The sequence below is a fragment of the Coregonus clupeaformis genome, chromosome 35 (assembly GCF_020615455.1).
Source record: "Coregonus clupeaformis isolate EN_2021a chromosome 35, ASM2061545v1, whole genome shotgun sequence".
NCBI lineage: Eukaryota > Metazoa > Chordata > Actinopteri > Salmoniformes > Salmonidae > Coregonus > Coregonus clupeaformis.
In genome coordinates, this window is record NC_059226.1 from 21,401,796 (window position 1) to 21,421,159 (window position 19,364).

The 19,364-nt window shown below is 44.1% G+C and overlaps 1 protein-coding gene across 1 annotated transcript in view; it reads right to left on the reverse strand.

The window, feature by feature from the left end:
- LOC121551148 (phospholipid-transporting ATPase ABCA3-like) overlaps positions 1 to 18,963 on the reverse strand; it is a 67,091-nt gene extending 48,128 nt beyond the window's left edge. The window contains exons 1-4 of the mRNA XM_045210921.1: positions 18,736 to 18,963; positions 14,807 to 14,901; positions 10,775 to 11,036; positions 8,066 to 8,193 (exon numbers count right to left, since the gene is read on the reverse strand). Of these exons, the coding sequence (XP_045066856.1) occupies positions 8,066 to 8,193; positions 10,775 to 11,036; positions 14,807 to 14,860 (444 nt within the window). The 5' untranslated portion in view covers positions 14,861 to 14,901; positions 18,736 to 18,963. The remainder of the gene's footprint in view (positions 1 to 8,065; positions 8,194 to 10,774; positions 11,037 to 14,806; positions 14,902 to 18,735) is intronic.
- Between the last annotated feature and the right edge of the window lie 401 nt (positions 18,964 to 19,364).

Genomic DNA, 19,364 nt, shown 5'->3' on the forward strand with positions numbered 1-19,364 from the left:
AGATGTGAAAGGTCAGTTGATGTACACTACCGTTCAAAAGTTTGGGGTCAATTAGAAATGTCCTTGTTTTACATGAAAACATACATGAAATGAGTTTGAATTGGAAATAATGATTTTTAATAGAAATAATAATGGTCCTTCAAACTTTGCTTTCGTCAAAGAATCCTCCATTTGCAGCAATTACAGCCTTGTAGACCTTTGGCATTCTAGTTGTCAATTTGTTGAGGTAATCTGAAGAGATTTCCCCCCATGCTTCCTGAAGCACCTCCCACAAGTTGGATTGACTTGATGGGCACTTCTTACATACCATACGGTCAAGCTGCACCCACAACAGCTCAATAGGGTTGAGATCCGGTAACTGTGCTGGCCACTCCATTATAGAAAGAACACCAGCTGACTGATTCTTCCCTAAATAGTTCTTGCATAGTTTGGAGCTGTGCTTTAGGTCATTGTCTTGTTGTAGGAGGAAATTGGCTCCAATCAAGCGCCATCCACAGGGTATTGCATGTCGTTGCAAAATGGAGTGATAGCCTTCCTTCTTCAAGATCCCTTTTACCCTGTACAAATCTCCCACTTTACCACCACCAAAGCACCCCCAGACCATCACATTGCCTCCACCATGCTTGACAGATGGCATCAAGCACTCCTCCAGCATCTTTTCATTTGGTCTGCGTCTCACAAATATTGTTTTTTGTGATCCGAACACCTCAAACTTCGATTTGTCTGTCCATAACACTTTTTTTCCCCCAATCTTCCTCTGTCCAGTGTCTGTGTTCTTTTGCCCATCTTAATCTTTTATTTTTATTGGCCAGTCTGAGATATGGCTTTTTCTTTGCAAATCTGCCTAGAAGGTCAGCATCCCAAAGTCGCCTCTTCACTGTCGGCGTTGAGACTGGCGTTTTTGCGGGTACTATTTAATGAAGCTGCCAGTTGAGGACCTGTGAGGCATCTGTTTCTCAAACTAGACATTCTAATGCAGGGGTGTCAAACTCATTTTAGCTCAGGGGCCACATGGAGGAAAATCTATTCCCAAGTGGGCCGGACCGGAAAAAATCATGGTATATATAACTTAAAAACAACAACTTCAGATTGTTTTCTTTGTTTTAATACGATCAACATACAACATAAAGCTGGAGCCTGAGGACAGTGTGTCCAAAATAGTACAAGCACAACATCACTATTAATCATAAAACACGTCAAGTTTATTTGAAAATTCTAAAGAAAAAGAACACACAAACACACAATCCCTCAGTGATTAACAGAACTGTTTCACAGATCTATATCAGGGTGTCATTTCTCAGGCAGAAATGTAGATAAAAATAATGAAATCCTGTTCCCCAAACAAGTGCAAGAACCACAGAGTCAAGAATAGGTTAAATATACAAATAAAATAAAATCAATTAAAAACAATAGCACATCAACATAAAAACATATAAACATAAAGCTGGAGCCTGAGGACAGTGTCCAAAAGCACAAGATCACTATTAATCATAAAACACCTCAAGTTATTTGAAAGTTCTGAGGACAAAGAACACACAATGCCTCAGTGATTAACAGAACTGTTTCACAGATCACAGAACTATTGCTATTGCGCCATCCAGTGGACGCAATTGGAACAGCAGTTTATTTTATTGAAAAATTGCAGCGCATTTTTATACTTTACAAAATTATTTTTTTACTCCCACTCCTCTTTCGATTCTGGTTAGAGCCAGTTTGCGCTGTTCTGTGAAGGGAGTAGTACACAGCGTTGTACGAGATCTTCAGTTTCTTGGTAATTTCTCGCATGGAATAGCCTTAATTTCTCAGAACAAGAATAGACTGACGAGTTTCAGAAGAAAGTTCTTTGTTTTTGGCCATTTTGATCCTGTAATCGAACCCATAATTGCTGATGCTCCAGATGCTCAGCTAGTCTCAAGAAGGCCAGTTTTATTGCTTCTTTAATCAGCACAACAGTTTTCAGCTGTGCTAACATAATTGCAAAAGGGTTTTCTAATGATCAATTAGCCTTTTAAAATGATAAACTTGGATTAGCAAACACAACGTGCCATTGGAACACAGGACTGATGGTTGCTGATAATGGGCCTCTGTAGATATTCCATTAAAAATCATCAGTTTCCAGCTACAATAGCCATTCACAACATTAACAATGTCTACACTGTATTTCTGATCAATTTGATGTTATTTTAATGGACAAAAAAATTGCTTTTCTTTCGAAAACAAGGACATTTCTAAGTGACCCCAAACTTTTGAACAGTAGTGTATATTGATCCACCACCATCTACCTCTCTGCCCACCCCACACCTAAGCACCACCACATTCCACTATGACACAGACAGACAGACACACCCTCTCTCGTACTCCCAGACAACAACAACAACAAAACGACAGACACACCCTCTCTCTGACTCCTCAACACACAACAGACAGACAGACACAGACAACACACCCTCTCTCTGTACTCCTCAGACAGACAGACAGACAGACAGACAACAGACACCCCCTTTGTCAGACAGACAGACAGACAGACAGACAGACAGACGCTGGGCCTGAGATCACCAAGCTATCAGCTCAGTCTGCCCATGACTGACTGACCACAGGTCTCGCTAAAAGACAGATGAAAAGAGGCAGAGAGAGAGGGAGAATGAGAGAGAGAAAAGAAGACAAGACACACTGCAATTAATCTCCCAACGGGCCCTGGTCTAAAGTAGTGCACTATATAGGGAATAGGGTGCCATTTTGGGACACAACCAAGCTCTCCATCCACCCATCAGAGCGGGCTGTGAGTGAGACTCTCTCAGGTTAAACATGGTCCATCCACCCCTCAGAGCGGGCTGTGAGTGAGCCTCTCTCAGGTTAAACATGGTCCATCCACCCCCTCAGAGCGGGCTGTGAGTGAGCCTCTCTCAGGTTAAACATGGTCCATCCACCCCTCAGAGCGGGCTGTGAGTGAGCCTCTCTCAGGTTAAACATGGTCCATCCACCCCTCAGAGCGGGCTGTGAGTGAGCCTCTCTCAGGTTAAACATGGTCCATCCACCCCTCAGAGCGGGCTGTGAGTGAGCCTCTCTCAGGTTAAACATGGTCCATCCACCCCTCAGAGCGGGCTGTGAGTGAGCCTCTCTCAGGTTAAACATGGTCCATCCACCCCTCAGAGCGGGCTGTGAGTGAGCCTCTCTCAGGTTAAACATGGTCCATCCACCCCTCAGAGCGGGCTGTGAGTGAGCCTCTCTCAGGTTAAACATGGTCCATCCACCCCTCAGAGCGGGCTGTGAGTGAGCCTCTCTCAGGTTAAACATGGTCCATCCACCCCTCAGAGCGGGCTGTGAGTGAGCCTCTCTCAGGTTAAACATGGTCCATCCACCCATCAGAGCGGGCTGTGAGTGAGCCTCTCTCAGGTTAAACATGGTCCATCCACCCCTCAGAGCGGGCTGTGAGTGAGCCTCTCTCAGGTTAAACATGGTCCATCCACCCCTCAGAGCGGGCTGTGAGTGAGCCTCTCTCAGGTTAAACATGGTCCAGCTTCATAAACCTGTCAGTCAGACTAACTGCTTCAGATAAGCAATAGAGTGTGATTGGTCTGCACTCAAAAAGACGTTGCATAAAGCTTACTTCATTTTTCTATTTTTGTTTTTACTGCATCAGGATAGCATACACAGAGCGTTTTACTCATCAACCGAACTTTTGGGAGAGCGCGATAGACTTACTGTTTCAGACAGACACCATCCTCCCTATGCAGATTTAACAGTATCAACCCAGCCAGGGAATTCTGTTGTCTCTTTTTCCTGATTTCCTTCCAGCAGGACATTCCTGCTGCACAGGTTAAAAATACACTGTGGAACTTTAGCTTTTGGTGCACCTAAATGGGTGTGACGAGGTCTGCCGCTTTCTGTCCAATGAGGTCATTTCTGTAGAATATTTCTGTCTCTATAGGGGACCCCTTTTGGCTCAAGAGCACCCCCAGAGGCAAAACTTCTGTATAGCCTCTTCAACCAGGAGGAAATACTAAGTGTGGTTAAATGTTAGCACGTCAAGGACTTGGCTGGACTGCAGGTGACTCCAGGATTAAAGTATTTGAATGAGTGGCAATAATACTGTCAGTGAGAACCAGATGCTTTCATTTGTAAACAAAGAGCTGATTCAGGGTTCAAGATTCAAGTAGGGTAACCACATGTACCGGATCGTTAACTACTTACAAAAAGTGTGCGTGCATCTAACGAAGAGCTACAAAAGTAAGTAAATAGCCATATTAGACTGAAAGATATAAGGTCATTTTGTCAAACTTGTGAGGCTCTTCATGCTCATTAGTTGCTCAACATATTTGCTACTACTTCACTCAATCCCATTTTAAAAGTCTCTCCTCCTAACTGTTTTACATTTCCTGAGACCAACCTGAAATGTTTCCTTGACCATATATTCCCAGATTTCCATAAAACTGCCATGCAAGTGGTCTCTCGTTTATGCATCACAACATTTTGCTTGAGGAAAAACAGTAGGCAAGGTACACTTCAATTAGCTCGCTCCGTAGCCCGCGGTGCTCTCGCCTCTACTTCTTGGTATTACTGCTCGGTGCAGCAGTAGGGAGATTTGTGTGCGTGTAACTTGGGAAAAACTATTCAAGTGTAGGCTACACTGTCCCACGAATGACCCGCAAAATCATACCGTTGTCCCGCATTTGGGCATTTTAAATGTGGTCACCCTAGGTTCAAGTACAGTGAAGCTGTCCAGCCAGTGTGACTGGTCACTAACATACTGTAATAAATGCATGTGTTCCCTGTCTATCAACCCCACATCCACGTGGTTCAGAGGGTAGGTCTTCCCCCTCTATCCAGCAAGGACAGGATTCAGATAAGAGACTTTCCCAATTCCCCCAAATACGCTCACTGCCATGAATCTCCTCCACCCCATCCCCTCTACCTTCTTGCCCGTTTCCTCACCCCTTCCCTTCCCAGTCTTGAAGCCTGCATATCTCCTTCATCAATGATGAATGAACAAACTAAGACACAGTTTATTGGTTTGTTAGGAAACGGGCAGGCATACAGTGCAAAATGTAGGGCTGTCCCAGACTAAAAAACATCTTAGTCGACCGAAAGTAGTCTGTTCTTTTGACCAATCGATTGTATTTTTCTATATATAGACACACCGTATGTGTTTGAATAAAATCAACTATATACAGTCGTGGTCAAAAGTTTTGAGAATGACACAAGTATTGGTCTTCACAAAGTTCGCTGCTTCAGTGTTTTTAGATATTTTTGTCAGATGTTACTATGGTATACTGAAGTATAATTACAAGTATTCCATAAGTGTCAAAGGCTTTTATTGACCATTACATTAAGTTTATGCAAAGAGTTCATATTTGCAGTGTTGACCCTTCTTTTTCAAGACCTCTGCAATCCGCCCTGGCATGCTGTCAATTAACTTCTAGGCCACATTCTGACTGATGGCAGCCCATTCTTGCATAATCAATGCTTGGAGTTTGTGGGTTTTTGTTTGTCCACCCACCTCTTGAGGATTGACCACAAGTTCTCAATGGGATTAAGGTCTGGGGAGTTTCCTGGCCATAGACCCAAAATGTCAATGTTTTGTTCCCCGAGCCAGTTAGTCATCACTTTTGCCTTATGGCAAGGTGCTCCATCATGCTGGAAAAGACATTGTTCGTCACCAAACTGTTCTTGGATGGTTGGGAGAAGTTGCTCTCGGAGGATGTGTTGGTACCATTCTTTATTCATGGCTGTGTTCTTAGGCAAAATTATGAGTGAGCCCACTCCCTTGGCTGAGAAGCAACCCCACACATGAATGGTCTCAGGATGCTTTACTGTTGGCATGACACAGGACTGATGGTAGCGCTCACCTTGTCTTCTCCGGACAAGCTTTTTTCCGGATGCCCTAAACAATCAGAAAGGGGATTCATCAGAGAAAATGACTTTACCCCAGTCTTCAGCAGTCCAATCCCTGTACCTTTTGCAGAATATCAGTCTGTCCCTGATGTTTTTCCTGGAGAGAAGTGGCTTCCTCGCTGCCCTTCTTGACACCAGGCCATCCTCCAAAAGTCTTTGCCTCACTGTGCGTGCGATGCACTCACACCTGCCTGCTGCCATTCCAGAGCAAGCTCTGCACTGGTGGTGCCCCGATCCCACAGCTGAATCAACTTTAGGAGAAGGTCCTGGCGCTTGCTGGAATTTCTTGGGCGCCCTGAAGCCTTCTTCACAACAATTGAACCTCTCTCCTTGAAGTTCTTGATGATCCGATAAATGGTTGATTTAGGTGCAATCTTACTAGCAGCAATATCCTTGCCTGTGAAGCCCTTTTTGTGCAAAGCAATGATGATGGCACGTGTTTCCTTTCAGGTAACCATGGTTAACAGAGGAATAACAATGATTTCAAGCACCACCCTTCCAGTCTGTTATTCTAACTCAATCAGCATGACAGAGTGATCTCCAGCCTTGTCCTCGTCAACACTCTCACCTGTGTTAACGAGAGAATCACTGACATGATGTCAGCTGGTCCTTTTGTGGCAGGGCTGAAATGCAGTGGAAATGTTTTTTTGGGATTAAGTTCATTTTCATGGCAAAGAGGGACTTTGCAATTAATTGCAATTAATCTGATCACTCTTCATAACATTCTGGAGTATATGCAAATTGCCATCATAAAAACTGAGGAAGCAGACTTTGTGAAAATGTATATTTGTGTCATTCTCAAAACTTTTGACCACGACTGTACATTGAGCTTGTCTGATGCTTTAAGCACACTTTGATGAAATAAGACACAACTTACTCAAGAGGGAGCAAGACATCAAGATAAAAAAGAAGAAAAAAAACGTAACCTGACCATCCTCCTCCCACTACTGCTGGCTTTCGCAGATTCTGCCCTTACTCTCCTGAAGTTTCCGGTAATAGTCTACACAAGGAATTGGTAACCTTTCTCATGTGGAATGACAATTTATCTTACTATTTCTACCAATCTGCATGCCAGTTATGGTTTACAACTATTAACTTGGGACTGGCCCGAAGCTAGCAAACTTGCAATTTTGTATAAAATATTCTGGGCCCTCAGAGTTTCCTGCCCCAGGGAGCTCGGGACAGACACAGCTGTAGGCTATTTGCAGGCTATTTGCGCAAGGGATAAGAAGTAACCAGGTAAGCCTATTTTATGACATTTCCACTGGATCAGAACATTACATTTTTCCCTTTCACACAGTGATTATTGAAAGGGATAGAGCTGGAACAATTTTTCAAATACATCGAGGAACTATTTTCATTCTCAATGGATGTAGAAATTGACTTTGTTCGCTTGCTGTTTGAGGTGAAGTAAACATAACTTTGAGTGTTAAGCCAATCAGAAATAATATCAGATCCCCAAATGAGCACATTTGTCTGCCTACACTTGCGCGCAGGCCAGGTAGCCTATAGTCCTACTTCTATGCGTAATCAGGTGCGCGTCCTTACTCCACATTGACTGGAGAGCTCCAAACAAAAGACAATGACTAAATTGACAAAACTCATAAATAGAATTAAATAAACCAAAACTTGTAGCATAGGTTGTGTGCTCTGCAAACATCCGACAATGAGAATGGTAATAGACTGGAATAATTATATATTGAATCCATTAACATAAATTACTGTAACCAAACAAACATTGTAGATTAGAAATTTTAGGAATTAACGGTAAATGTACTACTGGTGATATATGTAATGGGGGCTTGATAGACACTAACAATCAAAGGCAAACAATTCACACAATGAAGTTATGAAACAATGAATGTGCACAAATTGGAGGGAGAGAGCACATTCTGGAGAGAGACGTGCATTGTGCATCTTAGCGACACTCCCCTTCTTCTTGAACTGCGCCATTCCCGCGGCCTCCGCAATGGACTAGTCTCTGCCTCCGCAATGGATTATTTCACTGAGATGGGCGCGAATAAGACAGGTGCCTCATGTGCCATAAGAAATATATATAATTTATATTTGCTACAGCTCAACAAAAAAAAATCGACCAAATAATCGACCAGTCGACTAATTGGGGTCAGCCGTAAGTGCAATACAAACTATATGAATACACTGTTAAACCAACCTGTTGGGGCAGAGACTCGTCATCGTGAGTAAAGGAGTGCTCAAACACCACAGCAGCCAGAACCTTCCGAGACAGAGGGTCCTTCCTCACAAAGTCCTCAAACTGCTCCTCCGTCTCAAACCCACGCACTGTTGGGGCAAACAGAGAGAGAGATTGACATTAGTTGAAGTGAGAAATTCCCATGACATGTCTACCCACACCGGACTCTCCCTTTAACCTTGTGAATTCTACCAGTTGACATCGAGAGAGAGAGAGAGACACACACACACACTCTGTACTACCCTGATATGAAAGCCAGCTGAACACACAACAGGCTGATATAACAGTGGTATGATATAGACACAGTGAAGTGTTGAAATAAGCCTCAATTTCACCCCGTGTTCCAGTTATGGAAAACAAACAATATCACATCTTCAGCTCAAACAATCTTTTCCATTTATTTATAAATTTGTCTACCTATCCCATAGATTTCAACTTACTCTGTTTACCTTATCTTGAGCATTGATATTCAGGCCCACACGCACATACAAGCGCTCTCATTTTAAAACAGTTCAATGAAAGCTGCTGCCAAACCACACCAGTGTAAACAAGCACTCTATGGGAGCAGCTCAGCCTAGATGCACTTCCATTGTGTGTGTGTGTTGATGTGTCCTGCGGGACCAGACGGGGTGAGCTCCTCTCCGTCTCCCCCGCCTCCCCATCTGACAGTGAAGAGATTGGCAGGGCTGGCCCTTACATGTTGCCTGAGGACTCAGGAAACGTTTCTGGAAGAACCAGAATTCTCAGGTCAGCTGAGGCAGTTATGTGAGCCTACAATAACACCAGGGCAGTGGTACACGCTATACTAGCACAACAACATTCAGCCATATTTCATAGATGAGCCTACAGGTAACAGGAAACACCAACATAAAGTGTCTTAATAGGGTGTTGGGCCACCACGAGCCAGAACAGCTTCAATGTGCCTTGGCATCCATTCTACAAGTGTCTGGAACTCTATTAGAGGGATGCGACACCATTCTTCCACAAGAAATTCCATCATTTGTAGTTTTGTTGATGGTGGTGGAAAACACTGTCTCAAGCGCTGATCCAGAATCTCCCATAAGTGTTCTATTGGGTTGAGATCTGGTGACTGAGACGGCCATGGCATATGGTTTACATCGTTTTCATGCTCATCAAACCATTCAGTGACCACTCGTGCCCTGTGGATGGGGGCATTGTCATCCTATGGAGGCATAGCCATGCTATCCAAAATAACGGCTACAGAGCCCACTATAACAGGCTACAGGCCTACTATAACAGGTTACAGGACCACTATAACAGGTTACAGGCCCACTATAACAGGCTACAGGCCCACTATAACAGGCTACAGAGCCCACTATAACAGGCTACAGGCCCTACTATAACAGGCTACAGGCCCACTATAACAGGCTACAGGCCCACTATAACAGGCTACAGGCCCACTATAACAGGCTACAGGTCCACTATAACAGGCTACAGGCCCACTATAACTGGCTACAGGCCCACTATAACAGGCTACAGGCCCACTATAACAGGCTACAGGCCCCACTATAACAGGCTACAGGCCCTACTATAACAGGCTACAGGCCCCACTATAACAAAATTTGTAGATTCCTATTGAATAGATCAGCCTACAACAGTACAACAACATACAAGGCAGTGACACAGGCTTAACTATAACATAGTAGATTCCTATTGAATAGATTTGCCTTTACAGTATCAAAGCTGTGCCACTGGTCACAGAAACTTCCACCCATAATGCCTAGCATAGAGTGTAATTGGCAAAATGTATGCCACAGGAAGAGATCATTGACCTACAGTGGCACTGGGACAAAAGTGTGATTCAATCTAGTAATTCAATGAATGGCAATGTGGGCTTTGCTTTGCAGGGAAAATGGGGTCATTACAGTAACAGTATTGTATGTGACGGGCTTTCTTTAACACTATAGCCAATGATCTTTACAGGTCCATGCTTATAGAATCTCACAAATCTGCACTTAAGTGATAATAAAATGATTGTCCTGATGTTGTGTATGGCCATACAACCTTCCTCTGAACAGCTAAGGGGTTCATCTTTCACAGGTCAGGATGCAGTAACAAGCTTTCACGCACACACAGGCAAGCTGTAAGTAACCCCAAATGAAATTGAACTCAACAAAGGCAATAATGTTCTCTGTTCGAGACAATGACACACTGACTACACCTGGGCAACCCAAACTAAACTGTGACATTTGCATTAGGGTTTGCATTACATTTTCCATCAATTTTTGTATCCATTATAAGATACAACTCCATGCAGGACAGTGACCAGCACAGAGATTAGGTCCCAGTCACCTCACAGCACAACACAGACACAGGCTGGACAGACAGACGGAGCCTCTGATCCAAACCGCTACAAAGACTTGGTAGACCAGTCCCATCTTCTCTCTATGAGATGGCCTCTCACTGTAGGATGCACTTAAACTGGCAGAAATGAGCTTGTTTTCATGATAAGACAGTATTGTTTTTTCCAGCAGAGGATCATCTTGTGTTCTGAGGTTTTAGTCATACTCAACATCATCATCATCAATCATCATCAGATCATCAGAACCATATGGCTACAACCATGGTTAAAAGCTCCACTCTGCCACGTCCTCGTCACCATTCTATTTCTAGGCTCTCCACAGCCCTCACACTCTCTCCTTTACTCACCTGAACTGATGGCGGGGCCTAGGCTGCGCTGCACGTCCTCCGCCACCCGCCGCACCACACTGGCGTTGCCCGGCACGTAGGCCAACTGGTAGTGATGGTAGAACTGGTCCAGCGGGTTGGGCAGGCCATCCACAGAGAAGCTCTGGTAGAGGGTGGCGTTGGGGTAGTCCTTGAAGGGCACGCGCTGACGCAGTACAATGAGGATGCCCGCGAAGAACAGGGGCAGGGCGATCTCCACGAGAGTCACCAGGATCTGACGCTTCTGTAGGGGGGAGAGAACAACTACAGTGGTAGAGGAACATTGGCAAAGGTTTTAGAAAGAGAGAAGAGAGGGAGAGCGAGAGAGCAAGCGAAAGAGAGCGCAAGAGAGAGAGAGAGCGAGAATGCGAGAGCAAATGAGAGAGAGAGAGAGAGAGCGAGCGAGAGAGATGAGTGAGCTGTAAATGACAGAACATTCGTCATCTAAATCAAACGCTTGGACTCAGTAGACAGTAAATCACAGTGATTACTATGGCATAGGAATTTTCTCAATGACCTCCTCTGACACACCGGAGGTGGCTCAGACTGAAAAAGCCAATCCATTTGAAGTACTGTAATGTACATTCCCATAGCTTCAGAAAACAATGGGGGATTTAACAATGTTGGATGAAATGTCCAAGCTGCCATTTGACCAGATGAGTCGAGACATCAATTATTTGAATGCTCATAGGAGAGATATGGTGCATTTCACAAGTTCCTCTGCTCATAAGATATGTGAACGCCACCCCTTGTACAGTGACTGGAGAAAGCAACAGCTTGGACAGTGTTCAGTAATCACAGTGGAGCTGCTCTCATCTCACTCTCACAGGTCAGGGCTGAACCTAAACAGACATTTCTGAGACATTGCCATACAGAGTGTACAGTAGAGAAAAACAGTATCCAAGAGACAGTTTCATGGGGCCACTGAGTCCCCTTGGTGATGGTACTGGGGTCACAGGACTAAGATCGAATCCTACTACGCCGGCTCTGACGCTCCTCGGATGTGGCAGGGCTTGCAAACTATCATGGATTACAAAGGGAAACCCAGCCGCGAGCTGCCCAGTAACGTCAGCAAGAAAAAGGAGCTGATCGTGGACTAAAAGGAAACAGAGGGCCGAGCACTACCCCATCCACATCAACATGGCTGTTGTGGAGCAGGTCGAGAACTTCAAGTTCCTCTGTGTCCACATTACTGAGGAATTTTCAGGGTCCACACACACCCACACAGTCGTGAAGAAGGCACGACAACGCTTCTTCCCCCGCATAAGGCTGAAAAGATTTGGTATGGGCCCTCAGATCCTCAAAAAGTTATACAGCTGCACCATTGAGAGTATCTTGACTGGCTGCATCACCGCTTGGTATGGTAACTGCTCGGCATCCGACCTCAAGGCGCTACAGAGGGTAGCGCGTACGGCCCAGTACATCACTGGGGCCGAGCTCCCTGCCATCCAGGACCTCTATACCAAGCGGTGTCAAAGACTCCAACCACCCAAGTCATGCACTGTTCACTCTGCTACCGCATGGCAAGTGGTACAGAAGTCTGGAACGAACAGGACCCTGAACAGCTTCTACCCCCAAGCCATAAGACTGCTAAATAGTTAACCAATTGCTACCCGGACTATCTGCATTGACCCTTTATGCACTGACTAATCGCATATGTTGCTGCTACTGTTAATGATCTATCCTGTTGCCTAGTAACGTTATTCCTAGTTATATGTACATACAGTATCTACCTCAATTACCTCGTAATCCTGCACATCGACCCGGTACTAGTACCCTGTGTAAATAGCCAAGTTATCGTTAATCATTGTGTATTTATTCCTTGTGATATTATTTTTCCATAAATGTTCTATTTTTTCTCCTCTCTGAATTGTTGGGAAGGGCCTGTAAGTAAGTATTTCACTGTTAGTCTACATCTGATGTTTACAAAAAAATTGACAAATAAAATGTGATATGAACTCTGGTCCACAGGGATCACTGCACAACCAGTTGAACAAGATACGAGCTATACAGCCTGCTACAGTACAGCTAGCGTCTAATGTCTAGGTCTGGGTTGTGTACATTCAGGAGTAAACAGAAAAAACTGATTGAAACAGGAAAGGACTACCTGAACTGGTCCAGTAAGAAGAGTTTGTTTTCCGTTGCACAATATTTTGAACACAACCCTGGCGAAACATGAAGGGGAAACAAACCATCTACTGATACAAGGAAGACCATGTGTAATCTCAGAACACCTACAGTGTGATACACATACAGTATACGGTCTAAAAGAGAAATCCAAAATAATGGAAGGTTAAAAGTTTCTGAAAATAAATAACATCCCCATGCGCTTTATAGTGAGGGATCAATACCCAAAACAAACAAGATCAAACCTAGATTGAATTCTAGGCCATATAGAAATTCTTCTTAAATGTCATCTATGATTGAATTCAAATGGATTTACCCCTACCAATTTATTTATTTTTGGATGCGAAAAGAACATGAGCAAACTTTCAAGCAATGTATCCATTTATACTCTTACATCATAGACTTCCAAACTTGTGCTAATATAGAATCAGTTTAGCCTTTTAGATAAAAATGAATACTATTACCTGGACAGGGTTTTACCTGATCCTAGATCAGCACTCTCCTACTACTCCACCTACTCTTAGATTGTTTTTCAATACAGACTGACGCTCACAGATCAGTTCTCTCTGGGTCAATCTCTGGTTGCCTGGTATAAACCTCACATGCACTCTGCAGTGTCTCTGTGATGGGGCCAAGATAGACACACTCTTCCTGCCTGGGCTCAATGGAGTGTCCTAGCAACCACAACTGGAGCAGCAGGAGTGTGGGTTAAGGGTAAAGCAACAATCTTAAAGAGAGGCGTAAAGCAGAAAATGGAAGCAGCTACACACACACTAACACAAGGAACTGTGGTGCGATGTTGTTGTGTGTGTGTGTGTGTGCGCGTGTGTGCGTGCTTCGTTGTGCAACCACCCTCCCAGATTTGTGAAGGGGTTTGACTAAGTCTTCGTATACTAACCCCAATCTCACCCCTTACCCCAAACAGGCTTCGTATACTAACCCCAATCTCGCCCCTTACCCCTAACAGGCTTTGTATACTAACCCCAATCTCGCCCCTTACCCCTAACAGGCTTCGTATACTAACCCCAATCTCGCCCCTTAACCTAAACAGGCTTCGTATACTAACCCCAATCTCGCCCCTTAACCTAAACCGGGTTCGTATCCAAATCCCAACCCTACCCTACACATACACTGATACATCACACTCTTTCCCTTCTTTGAGCACACCCCTCTCTTTATTCATGTTTCTGTTTAGTCTGATGTTCTGACTACTGTTCTGTTGTTTTTCTTTTCATTTCTATAATTGTAAAGCTACTTTGGGTCCTTGAAAAGCACCATATAAGTCCCATGTATTATTATTATTAACAATAATTATAATAGTACTGTACACATTTCACTCTCTGCAAAGTACAACTCACAATAAAGTTATAGATCGTATTCAGATGGATAACTGTAGCATCCCCCTGAACATTTATATTCATATCCCCTACACCCCCCACCTGCTGAAGGTGGTTCTCCATACACCACTCACCTGCTGAAGTTAGTTCTCCATACACCCCCCACCTGCTGAAGGTAGTTCTCCATACACCACTCACCTAATGAAGGTAGTTCTCCATACACCTCTCACCTGCTGAAGGTAGTTCTCCATACACCACTCACCTAATGAAGGTAGTTCTCCATACACCTCTCACCTGCTGAAGGTAGTTCTCCATACACCACTCACCTAATGAAGGTAGTTCTCCATACACCACTCACCTAATGAAGGTAGTTTTCCATACACCACTCACCTAATGAAGGTAGTTCTCCATACACCACCCACCTGCTGAAGGTAGTTCTCCATACACCACCCACCTGCTGAAGTCAGTTCTCCCTACACCACCCACCTGCTGAAGTCAGTTCTCCCTACACCACCCACCTGCTGAAGTCAGTTCTCCCTACACCACCCACCTGCTGAAGGTAGTTCTTCCACAGGAGTAATCCAAACTGGCGTGCTATCGCCATTTAGAGAGGAGACTGGAGACTGACCAGAACTACGGCAGGACCTGGACAGACAAAAAGAGAAATGTTCAGTTACTACATTTATCTGGTTCTGAACTATGCCTATTGATGCATTTGGTGTGTTTAGGGACATTTGATACTACATTTATCTGGTTCTGAACTATGCCTATTGATGCATTTGGTGTGTTTAGGGACATTTGATAGTGCCTGTACTTGAGCTATCCTACCAAACACAGTAGGTCCACAGAGGCTTTTCACCTCCAGATAACCATCATTTCACAATACAAACAAAGAAAATCAAACAAGCAAAAAAGAAAGAACTGAAACTGGTTGTTGGCTAGTTTCCCAGCTGGGTATTTGTATAGACTGTACATGTCAAACACAATCAGAAAACCTAATTCCGGGTTCTACAAAAGGAATTTGAAGTGGGGGAAGAGAAACACCATGTCTGAGTCTGACAACTGGGGAATGATGCCACTGAGCTCAATGGAGGACATGGAGAAACATGTGGGATGGAGCCAAACAAGGGAAGAGAGGGTGAGAAGAAAACAATACTAAGCTATAAGTATACTGTTGATAATCGCTCACCAAAGCAGTTGAACCTAGTTTGTTTAGTGAGTGTTGACAGGACATGCTTGTTTAAATGTTTTTGGACTGCCTCCACAGAGTAGGCCTATGACAGGCAGACAGACAGGAAAAAGGTTATAATAGACCAATTTGATAATTGGGCCGAATTAGACGTGTTCAGACGACCGTTAAGAAGAAGAAAACCCCCACACACCATATCACACCCGTCTAAAATAACCTGTCTTTATCCCTTCGACGGGGCTGTAGTGGAGCGGGTCGAGAGTTCCTCCGTGTCCAAATCTCTAAGGAATTAACATTGTGCACACACAGCAACACAGTCGTGAAGAAGGCACGACAACGCCACTTCCCCCTCAGGAGGCTGAAAAGATTTGGCATGGGCCCTCAGATCCATAAAAAGTTATACAGCTGCACCATTGAGAGCATCTTGACTGGCTGCATCACTGCTTGGCATCCAACCGCAAGGTGCTACAGAGGATAGTGTGGACGGCCTAGTACATCATTGGGGCCAAGCTCCCTGCCATCCAGAACCTCTATACCAGGCGGTGTCAGAGGAAGGCCCTGGAAATTGTCAAAGACTCCAGCCACCCAAGCCATAGACTTCACTCTGCTACCGCACGGCAAGCAGTATTGGAGCGCCAAGTCTGTGACCAAAAGGCTCCTGAACAGCTTCTACCCACAAGCCATAAGACTGCTGAACAGTCAGTCAAATGGCTACCCGGACTATTTGTATTGACCCTGTTTTGCACGGACTCCCTTGCAGTGACTCTATGCACACTCAAACACACACACGCTGCTGCTACTCTGTTTATTATCTATCCTGACTGCCTAGTCACTTTTACCCCTACCCACATGTACATACGGTATTACCTCAATTACCTCAACTACCTCATAACCCTGCACATTGACTCAGTACCAGTACTCCTTGTATATATCCTCGTTATTGTTATTTATTGTGTTACCATTCTTTTTTTCTTCTTCTAATTCTCTTACATTTTAACTCTGCATTGTTGGGAAAGGGCTCGTAAGTAAGCATTTCAGGGTAAAGTCTACACCTGTTGTATTCGGCACGTGACAAATAACATTTGATTGGATTTCATTCTGGTGTTTGGCCGTCCTTAGCTATTATACCGTTTTCATACTATCGTGACCTGAACCGCACTGTTCTGGCAACTACACTATACATACAAAAGTATGTAGACATCCCTTCAAATTAGTGGATTTGGCTATTTTAGTCACACCCGTTGCTGACAGGTGTATAAAATCGAGCACACCACCATGCAATCTCCATAGACAAACATTGGCAGTAGAATGGCCTTACTGAAGAGCTCATTGACTTTCAACGTTGCACCATCATAGGATGCCACCTTTCCAACAAGTCAGTTCGTCAAATTTCTGCACTGCTAGAGCTGCCCCGGTCAACTGTACGTGCTGTTATTGTGAAGTGGAAACCTCTAGGAGCAACAACGGCTCAGCCACGAAGTGGTAGGCCACACAAGCTCACAGAACGGGACCGCCAAGTGCTGAAGCGCTAAAAAAATTGTCTGTCCTCGGTTGCAACACTCACTACCGAGTTCCAAACGTCAGCACAAGAACTGTTCGTCAGGAGCTTCATGAAATGTGTTTCCATGGCCAAGCAGCCGCACACAAGCTTAAGATCACCATGTGCAATGGCAAGCGTCGACTGGAGTGGTGTAAAGCTCATCGCCATTGGACTCTGGAGCAGTGGAAATGCGTTTTTTGGAGTGATGAATCACGCTTCACCATCTGGCAGTCCGACAGACAAATCTGGTTTTGGCAGATGCCAGGAGAACGCTACCTGCCCCAATGCATAGAACTTGACCCCATCGAACACCTTTGGGATGAATTGGAACGCCGACTGCGAGCCAGGCCTAATCACCCAACATCAGTGCCCGACCTCACTAATGCTCTTGTGACTGAATGAAAGCAAGTCCCCGCAGCAATGTTCCAACATCTAGTGGAAAGCCTTCCCAGAAGAGTGGAGGCTGTTATAGCAGCAAAGGGGGGACCAACTCCATATTAATGCCCATGATTTTGGAATGAGATGTTCGACGAGCAGGTGTCCACATACTTCTGGTCATGTAGTGTATGTTTGATGCAGAACTGGGCCAGTGCAGTACAGCTCGGCTCAGCCCGGCTGCACTCGAGGGGTGTAAAAAGGTTATTATCCAGTTGTGAGCCATACTCTTTCCTGTCATTCTACTTCAATGGCCCCGACACTGTGTTTCAACAGCCTTGGAGAGCAACAATAAACTGTCTGCTGCGGACAGATGACAACCGCCTGTCATATCATTCACCACCACCAAGACCTATATCACCACTACATTCACTGTGTGTGAAGGCAAGGCAGGTCATTTCCTTTTGAAATATAAGGCATCTTTATCCTCAGTTGCTATAAATCCGATAACGTCTTTCTGTTTAGACAAAGGGCCTGCTGTTGTGACTGGCCTCAAAGAAATAGGGTCCCTCTGTGAAAGGGTAGTTATAAACAAGAATCAACCTTTGTGCTTCTTGCCAATGGTCAGTGTGTCTGCTTGTGTCACATGCGGAGGGTCACACCAGAATACTACTACTACTACTACTACTAATAATAATAATAATAATTGTTAACTGGGTGAGGAAGGTAGGGAATAAAACTGTCTCAGAGGCAGTGTCTTCATGCTAAAGTGCATGTGCTGTAGAGCTAATTAAAGACGAATGTACGATAGAAAAAGCAGTGTCATTAATCTCAAAGATGAATGCATCTCTTTCATGACCTAATATTAGGCCCAAATTCATTTAATCAACAAATACTCTGTCTAAGGACTAGAATTAAGCTATTAATGTTTTATTTTAAATCATTGTATAGGGGATAGATAAAGGGCATTAACTACATGCATTTACAAATGCAATGCTGATGCAGTTAGATTATATACGATTTGTCGTTTATGTGAAATTTGAACGTCAGTTGCTGACTAAACTAAGCTAAACATCCAAGTGATGATGTTGGTCTTGATATGAACATCATAGATGTAACGCAAATAATACGTCTGTATTTTTCATAGATATTACGCCCTCCTGTCTTCACGGTTATTGGTCCAACCGAATTATTTGGCCTAAATGACAGGACAAACGACCCCCAATCCCTAATACTGACGAAGCAGGTCCAAAACAAATAATTCCCTAAAATAACGTTTGCTTTCTGATATTTCATTTATTTCAGTCTCAGAACAACTATTAAATACAGTTTTATGAAACCTAATTGAATAATTCCAAATGCAAGGCAACCTTACCTTATAAAAGCAAGGTTCGGTATGTTAACTTCATGGGCTGTCCTTAGTCGGCGTATAAAATTCCTCCTTTATTAAAACGATGGCTTCACATTTCCTCTCCGTTTACTTTTGCCTAAACACCCGAAGTTACATTCGTTAGCCTGGGGATGTGTTGTTGACAGCCCTGTGTATTTTTGCTCAGTAAATGCCAGTTACTGAAGTGATGACATTGCACCAGACACCGTTCAAGGCCGAATTCATTGTGCAAATGCAGATACAATCGTCAACAGATGCAATCACGTGACCTGATCCTGTCAACCATCACGTGACCTCGCACCAGCCGTGTGCGGGTTTTGTCTGGGTCCTCCATCCGGAAGTCCCAAAGATCCTGAATAACGTTAACCGTTTTGGCCGCCTGTTCCCTTTTCTTTCCAAATACAGAAGTCATTTGGGTACATTAAACATGTATGGCTCTGGGTATTCTGTAGATAGGGTGCTTTCGTATAATCAATTAAACTTGTGACAATTGCATTGTCCAATAACTCTATAAACAACAATACTTGAATTCTACCAGTATGTGATAATATTATTTCAGGAGAAAGAAACCATTTGTCATTAGTGCAACTCTCTGCACATAATTTCGTGTGCAT